General features: G+C 33.1%; 1 protein-coding gene across 5 annotated transcripts in view; it reads right to left on the reverse strand.

The window, feature by feature from the left end:
• Positions 1-9,001, reverse strand: part of Dmxl1 (Dmx like 1) — a 182,538-nt gene that overhangs the window by 66,387 nt on the left and 107,150 nt on the right. For 3 of the 5 annotated variants that reach the window (XM_008847017.3, XM_029570367.1, XM_029570366.1), the window contains exons 27-28: positions 6,981-7,108; positions 6,141-6,389 (exon numbers count right to left, since the gene is read on the reverse strand). In XM_008847017.3, the coding sequence (XP_008845239.1) occupies positions 6,141-6,389; positions 6,981-7,108 (377 nt within the window). Of the gene's footprint in view, positions 1-5,676; positions 5,791-6,140; positions 6,390-6,980; positions 7,109-9,001 lie in introns of all 5 variants that reach the window. The other 2 variants (XM_029570365.1, XM_008847016.3) reach the window with 1 other exon arrangement.

Consider the following 9,001-nt stretch of genomic DNA (forward strand, 5'->3'; position numbering starts at 1 on the left):
CACAGACAGAGAGAGAGAGAGAGAGAGAGAGAGAGAGAGAGAGACTCTCTCTCCTCCTCCTTCCTTCCTCTCTCTCTCAAAGTGTAGGAAGCATATTCAATCCACTTTGTTGCAGGACTGGAAATAGTCAAAGATATTAATAAACAAGTTGAGAGAACGAGAGTGAGAGAGAGGGGGAGAGAAAGAGAATATGCTTAGTTTTAATAAGGCTCATAGGAGCACTGAATAAAGTGTCTAGGTCAGCTAAATAAGATTTTTTTTTCTTGTAGCTTCTGGATTTGTAAACAGGATTTGGTACTGAAATAAAAGAATCTCTAAAAATTCATATATGTACATTTCTTGGAAGGCTCTGTACACCTCCAGTCCTTCCTCTTTTATCATAAAAGAATTTGCCTTTCCTAGTCCTTCACAAAATGATTAAGTGCTATTTAAACATAAAGTTAAACTGATATTAAATGCCCTCGATAAAAATCTAAGACACTAACAAAAATAAATTTCACTTCCCCCCAAAATTGGTTATTTTCAGGTTTAACAGTCTTTTAAAAATTCTTCACAATTAATCACTACTGAAGAGTGTTGACATATTCAACTGTATTTTAAATCACTGATGTTTTTCTTATATTTTAAATATGATTACCTTTTCTGGTAAAGAAATTTTTCTAATTTGCGTATTTTGCAAAAGGAATGATGGCAACAGCATGCGATAATCACTAAATAATCAACATGGAGCTTTTTATACAAGTTCTACAATACAGCGTATTTGGATTTTCTGATCTATACTTAGCATAAATAATACTAAAGACAATTAAAATTAAAGTATCATTGGCAGTCTCACAGTAATAGACATGACATGCTCACCACAATATTCACTTCATATTTCATTCCACAATTTGTAGATAAAATCTTAAATAAATTTATTAACATAAAGACAAACTTCATAGGTCTTAGTGCAGATATGCTTATAAAATGCAATAAAATTCTTAAAGTAAAATATTGCTTTGCTTTACAGTACAATAAAAAGCAAAAGTATGGATTTCTAACTGTTGAAAAAGAATTTTCAAAAATTGCTCTTGCTTAGCTAACTCAACCTAAACAATCATAACAAAATAATTTCAAACACTATGAACATGTACCATTATAATTTAATTAAAAAATCGAAGTCTTCATTAATATGTGATATAGAACTCACAAAGTAAATGAAATTTGCTTTATTAAAAAATTTCTAAGTTATATACATTATTAACATTTTGTTAAGAATTCTGGACTGCTAAGCTACAGTCTGATAATAAATAATCATTGTTTTAAACTGTAAGGCTTAAATATTATGTCACTTTGGTTATTATTTTTTATTAATTTTTACATTGTATGTAAGTGGTTTTTTTGCCTTCATGTAGGCAATGCACCAAGTGCATGCAATACCCACAGAAGCCATAAGAGGGCTTCAGACCCCATGGAACTGGAATTAGGAATTCTTGTTCGGTACCATGTGGGTGCTGGGAACCAAACTAAGGTCCTCTCCAAGTGTAGCCAGTGCTCTTAACCACTGAGCCCTCTGCTGGTTTGTTTTTATTGTCAATTTTACATAACCCAGTCACCTGGAAAGAAGGAACCTCAGTTGAGGGATTTCTCAAATCAGACTGGTCTGTGTTTGTGAGAGATTGTTTTAACTGAATTGATGTGGGAGGGCCTAGCCCACTATTGATGGTATCATCCCTAGGCAGGTGGACCTGGGCTCTAGAAAAAAGCTAGCTGAGCATAAATCAGGTAGCAAACCAGTAAGAAGCATTCCTTTATGATTCCTGCCTCCGGGTTCCTGTCTTTACTTTTCTCAATAATGGACTATGATCTGGAAGTGCAAGCCAAATAAACCCCTTTCTCCCCAAGTTGCTTTTGGTCAGAGTCGTTTTTAATCACACCAACAAAAGGCAAACTAGAACTGTTACTAAAAGAATGTGAACATTAAGTAAATAAAGGACATGCACAGATAAAAGTAATTCAGTTCAGAAGGCTACTATTTTAAAAAAATTTAAGATAGGCTGGAGAAATGGCTCAGCAGTTAAGAGCACTGGCTGCTCTTGCAGCAGACTCAGGTTCGGTCTAACAACCATCCACCAGGAGATCTGTCTACTTCCTTTGGCCTCAGCAGTAACTGCACACATGGGTGCCATATATATCATATATATATATATCTCCAGGCAAAACATTCATACACAAAAAATAAAAATTAAAAAACCCAGATGAGAATTTATGCTAGAATAAGAAACACAAATACTGACTGTCAAATGCCTTTCCTAGTATTAACTTTTTGAAAACTTTTTCTTTTTTTTTAAAGAAAAACTGGTTTAGGGGTCCTAAACAAGTATCTCAGTATATAAAACTTTGATATTGATTAGGTTAGGAAAATATTCTAGACACTGCAGTTTCCATTTGGCTAAATAAAATTTAAAAATATATGCTTTTTGACTGAATTCATATCTACTTTATGAAATACATTATTTTTATCATTGTGATGGTTAGTGCTAATTGTCAACTCTAGGAGATCTAGAATCATAGTTCAGCTTTGAAATAAAAAGCCTTTGGCTTCATCAGCTGATAAATCACACCATATATTCTCTAAGTGCACTTATTGTTACTTCCATGACCATATTCAGAAAGGTTTCTGAGTTCTCAAAGGCAGATGAGTACCACATAACTTGGATGCATATCTAGCCCTACCAAAGACATCATGTTCAAACAGTCTATATTATTTGGTTATCATGCCCCCAAACCAAGATGTTAAACATGAAGATGCAGATAATTTTTCATTATTTAATTTGTTTTATTATCTGAGATTCAGTAAATGACTAGATTATCATTTACAAACATACTTATAAGGGTGCTTGAAAGATAACTATACAATGATATTTTTGCCTACAAACAAATCAATCTTGAACTTTGATCTATGCTCTTTATATTTATCTGTGCTCAGAATAAATTAGCAGATCTGGGGCTAGTGATTGGGCTAAGTGGTAGGAATTTGCCTAATACATGCATGGCTATGATTTCGATTTTTAGCATCACAGAAAAAGTTAGGAATGAGACCAGGTTAGTAATATAGTTTTCATTTTAAAAAATGTATGTTAACATTGCTTAGCAGACTATATCGTTTTTAACATTTCCCAGCAACAAGATTAAGGTCTTAAACAGTTTATCTGAAAACATTAAAAACAAGGCCAAAATTAATTTATCAACTATTTAATTATTAACTCAATATACCTATGAACCTTACCCCTATTAGGTCTGAAAATTTTTCTTGAACATGGGTATCTGAAATATCACACAGTTTTTTGTTTTTTAAAAAATAATTGACCCAAAAAATACATCACAGGAAATAACTCCTTAAAAACTATTAAAATATTTTGAAAATTAAAATAATTAGTATTTGAATATACAAAGGTAAATTTGCATTTAAATTTGAAGTTTATGAAGCGAAAAGTAAAAGGAAATCAGTTCAATTTAGAGCAAAGGTCAACAAACAGAGAGCTAAAACAGTGATTAGTGAGGCATGTGTGGCAGGTACAAAAATGCCAGCAAGACAGTATGAAGCTGGAGGAACGGCCATGTTAGCTTTGTACATTTCAGGGGAGAACTGTGTATTAGCCCCGGAACTTCAAAGAAGTTAGGGGCCATGGCAGGGAGGATTACAGATTACTCTGATGCTATCTGCCTTATTTCACATGCATCACTGTGAGACTGGATCAAATATCATGAGAGATCCAATCTAAAGGCCATATCAGGCCTGTAACTTTAGTTCTTAAATTATTGTGAAATTCTTTAAATCAGGGAAGTAAATGTAAATGAAGCAACAACAAACTACTTCAACCTCAGAGGTTGTCAAAATATAATCTCTTTCTATAAATACCATTTTACTGAAATACAGCCACACTTGTTCACTTTTTGTTTATAGTTGCTTTGGGGGTATAAAGGCAGAAATGAATAGTGCAACACACCAAAAAAGCTCTACCAACAAAGTTGGCTGACCTCTACTCCAAATTAGGAACTGAATTTGCTTTACTCTAATCATTAAATGTAAGGGACTTAAAAGTAGCCAGTTTCTTTGCTAAAAGTCAAACTGCCCTTGGACCTCTTAGCAACATACTATGTTCCAAAGGCCAAAATTATCAAAAGTATTTGGAAGCTCTTATCAAATCCCTAAAAGATTTTAGCGTTACCTCTTCAGAGGGAGGAATGTAGCAAAAAGCCCCATTAAAAAAGAATGAAAGAGTACATGTTGTCAGAAAAAAGTGATGGGGAGATATGGGAGGTGTTGGAGGGGAGGGAGTGGGCATGGATTTGATCAAAACACCTTATATGCATGTATGAAATTCTCAATAAAGTTGTTTCAAAAGTTAAAAAAAAATGTAAGGGACTTAATCCCCCCACCCCTTTTGTTTTGTCTTGGGTGAAAAGCAGAAGGGAACAAGGATTAAAAAGCAATAGATTACTAGGTAAATTTGGAGAAACGGTTTTAATTAAGGTGATAAAGTGCAGAATAGGCTACTGGGACTTTTTGTTGTGTGGGAGCATGGCTTAGTACAAATTGCTTTGAAAAGTATAATGTATACCAATACTGCTAATGATGATTTTTAAATATTTTAGCAAAGGAGTCATTTTTCTCATTTTCCTTTATTACAGCTTCACACAGAGACTACTTAATCGTGGTACGGACTTCAGCAGCATTTTTTTCTTAAATAACAAATTCAAATTCAATTTTCTTTTATTCTGTCAAGTCCTCTGCTAATCGCCTGATTTTCCAAATCATAAATATCCCGGCCTAGGAACATACTAGAACATGTATATGTTGCTTGTGAATGGTAGGGGGAAGTGGATTAAATTCGTGAATAGATAATCTTGCTGGGTTTCTCTCTTAAATGTATGCACAAGGGTTCGTTTCAATAGTCACTTTAAAAATTTTCCAAATTTTTATTAGCATATTTAAATTTACATATATCTTAATATTTTTATTTATTCAATGGTAGAAGAGATGAAACTGGCTGTCAAGTACTACAAATGAAGTCCTAAATCTATTCCATATAATCCTCAAAATTGGAAAGTCAAGATTATCACATATGTGTTAGTTAATAAGCCACCAAAACAGAAGGTAGAAAATATCATGAAAATTCTTTTCAAGTTGAGAAAGCATGTTGTTTCAATTTTATTCAACTACAGTAAATGTAGTTTTAACATTAAAATGAATGGAGGTACAACTGTTTAAAGTTATACATACTTTTCTTGGTATTATGAACACTTAGAAATCCAAAAATTCTAATGGCCAGTCATAATATGCAAACCGCAGAGCAGACTTATGTAAATGCTTTCCCAGTCACTACAAACCATAGTATGATTTCTTATGATTAGCACTAACATTTTCTTTTGTTTTCACACACTTGGAAATGTTCAAATTTAGAGACACAAAATATTCAAAATGGGAGTATATAAAACCAGAATGAAATAGCAGACACAGTTTTCTAAAATGCTAATCATTGTTTGAAATCAAAAATATGGCTTGGTTAAAGAAAATTTATCAATTTTCCATAAATGCCAAACAAAAAAAACTACCCCAACCTACCCAACCCTTCAAAAACAACACAAAGCAAGCTAAATTATAAAATCCTATATCTAAAGCTAAGATCTTGCCTGCAGGAGTGGGAGGGCTATGGGAACTGATGGTTGAAAGAGCTTTGGAAAAGCCCACACATTCCATGGAGAATACCACTACCTGGTGGGGGCTAGGCATAGCAAAGTGCCTTCCTGCCAAAGAAAGAAGAGAGAATCTGTATTTGGGATAGAATAAAAACCAACATTACAGTATTTCAAAGAAAAGAAAATTTTAATAGTCAAAGACAGTAAATTTACATTACATAATCTAATCATCAGTGTAGGAGTATCTTAAAGACTGAAAACTGCCATCAGCAACTTTTAATACTTCATTTTTACCACAATACTGTTTGTTGATGATCTTGTGTAAGAGCTTTCTGTGACAAATCTAAAATGTAATTACATTTGACAAAGTTACAATTCAGATGAATAAAGCTCCAGACTTTAAAATATGAGAAAGAGAATGAGAGACAGAAACAGAGACAGAGAGTGGAAGGACTTACTGGATAAAATTTTTGAGTGTGTTTGTTTTTTGCTGGGAACATGTGCACCTCCACCAAACACTGCAGACCACATTTTTTCATTTAGAGGATGGGCTACAATCCGAAATAGCTCATTACTAGAATGTGTTGCCAGGCCATGGATGAAGAGACTGAGATACACTGCTGTGAGAATCTCGCAAAGTAAGATCGTAAGTCCTGACTGGGCTTCCTCACCAGAAGAATTCAAAAGACGAATTAGACACGTTATTCCTAGAACAAAAACCAAAAATAGTTGCCACTAAACAACAGACTTTTTATGTTTAAAAATTAGTTACCTTTTTTCCAGTTTTTGAAAAAAATTATTGTAGCAGCGTTAAATATTTTATTCTCTAGATTCATAACTGGTAGAGGTTATTACAGTTAAAAAGCAATTGCCTACCTACTCAATTCAGATAAACTGAACACCTACAATTTGTGTTAAATCTCCTAGATATTTTTAACAGCATAATTTTTATGACAAAAGCAAAATTGTTTAAGAAATGGTTTAATGCTGTTTAAAAATAATAAATAAAATAAAATAAAAAATGGTTTAACAAAACATGGATTATTTAAATATAATGATCAAGGAAATACAGTCAAAACAACTGCAAAGTATTTGCTAAAGGTCTTGTGCAACAAGAGCTTTCTGCTACTAAATTAAATTTAACTGAAGAATTTATAACTATTAATTCTAGCAATATTTAATAATGATTATCATATGGTAAAACCAAGCCAAATCTTTTTTTTTTTTAATCCTTTTTATCTATTTAACATTTTCCGTAAGGTTAAGAAATAATTCTTAGGTATGTAAATTATTTATACCTGGCCATTGAGCTGGTGATGTATTGGGAGTTATTGATTCATCTAAGCTTCCTGTTCTCAAAGAGTGTCGATGGGGAAGTAGCACTGTCTGATACACCATTCCAGTAAACTGATTTGCTTGAAATGAACTAAGAAAAAGAAACAATATTTAAATCCATAATGAATATATTTCCAAATTAGATAGCTTTTAAGATACCTTAAATAGAATTTTTTTTATTAATTATACTGTTATTATGTCTATGTTGCATGCTCTAAAATGCTTATTGTATTAAAATATCCTCTAAGGTGTAAATATACAAATTTTCTAAATTAAATCTGGCCAGTGTAATTATTTAGTGAAAAAAGAAAGAATAGGTACAAGTGTAAAAAACTATCACTTTGGGCTGTAAGAAGCAAGCTTATATGCAGGACTTTAAACAAGGTTATACGACTGAAATGAAGAGAGTCTAGGCTCAACTGAACATTAAATGGCTAGCCTGCCCTACAACAGGCACTGAACCTGGTACTAAGCACATAATGGAAAATATAGTTTCTGTTCGTGTAACATTTATACTCTGGTGGGGGACTCTAACACACAATTTTATCATATTGTTCTTAATGATGAAATCATGCATACCATACTATGAAGGCAAAAGAGACAAGTATGTCACATATTTGAAAAATAGGATAATTTAATCAAAGATTAGGTAAACAGACACACAAATGAACAGCTTGGCAGTTAAACTAACAGCTTTGCATAAACTATGAAAACATTCTGCTAGACACTCCAGCACTCTAGGCATTCTTATACATTCAATAAATGAATATAAAATTTACACATACTGCCTTAAATCTATTTTAATTGGTAAATGTCACTGATAACATTTTGATGCATTTGTAAATAGATTCTTTGGCTTTACTTTCCAGATTCAAGGTAGCAACAACAACAACAAAAACCCTGCAGTGTGCTGCTATAGTAAACCTATAAAAAGGGCAGGAAGATACAAATATGTTGATGAAAATGAAAGGATACTTGATAACACAAAATGAACTCAGGCTCAAAGAAATCAAATTGAAGTAACTGGGACTACCCATGGACAATTCATACAGATAAGATGGACCAACAACCAAAACTCGACACAAATGAAAGCTGATACCATGTAAGAGACAAAAAAAAAAAAAAAAAAAAAAAAAAAACAAAAGTGCTTCACCCAGAGAAGGAAACTTATAAGAACATTAAAAAGTATGCAACACCCAAAGAGCTTTTAATAAGTCAAAACACAAAGATAAGCTGTAAGAGTACAAAACTGGGACAGAAATCCCCAACACCCAGCATCTATCCTGCTGTGGAGATGAGGGTGCAGGCCCCATATTTGCGCCGTTAAACCTTAAGGCTTCCATAGTTAAACTATGGATTTATCAACTAAGGAAGCACAAAGGATCAGACACAAAAGGCCTCTCTAGACCTAACAGATACAAAAGTACTAGTGGGAATACAGGAGGTAATTAGATAAAACAAAACACAGTTCTCTACGCTCCTGGCCCCACCCCACTGTTGACTGACCTAGGCTTTATAAAACCCACTTCAAGAGCTACCTTGTGACTTGGCTTTTGACTAACTTGCATTGGAATTAAAGACATAATCATTAATTCTGTCATTTATGGCAACATGAATGAGCCTTGAGGATATTATATTAAGTGAATTAAGCCAACCACAGAAGGGAAAATACTGCCATGTTCTCACTCATGTATGGAATCTAGAAAAGCTACCTCATAGAATCAGAGAGTAAAACAGTGTTTACTAGAGACTTGGAAAACGTGGGATGAGCACACATAAAGGCTGTTTAACAGGTACAAAATTTCAGTTAGATAGAAGAAATAATTTTCAATATTCTATAGCACAACAGGGCAACTATAGCTAATACTTTGTTATTTCAAAATAGCTATGAAAGGATTTTGAATCTTCTTAACACAAAGAATGCTAAATCCTAATTACCCAGAGTTGATTGCTAGACATTCTGTTTATTATATCAAAAATAGCA

This window comes from Nannospalax galili, unplaced genomic scaffold (genome assembly GCF_000622305.1).
Source record: "Nannospalax galili isolate Female #2095 unplaced genomic scaffold, S.galili_v1.0 scaffold843, whole genome shotgun sequence".
Taxonomy (NCBI): domain Eukaryota; kingdom Metazoa; phylum Chordata; class Mammalia; order Rodentia; family Spalacidae; genus Nannospalax; species Nannospalax galili.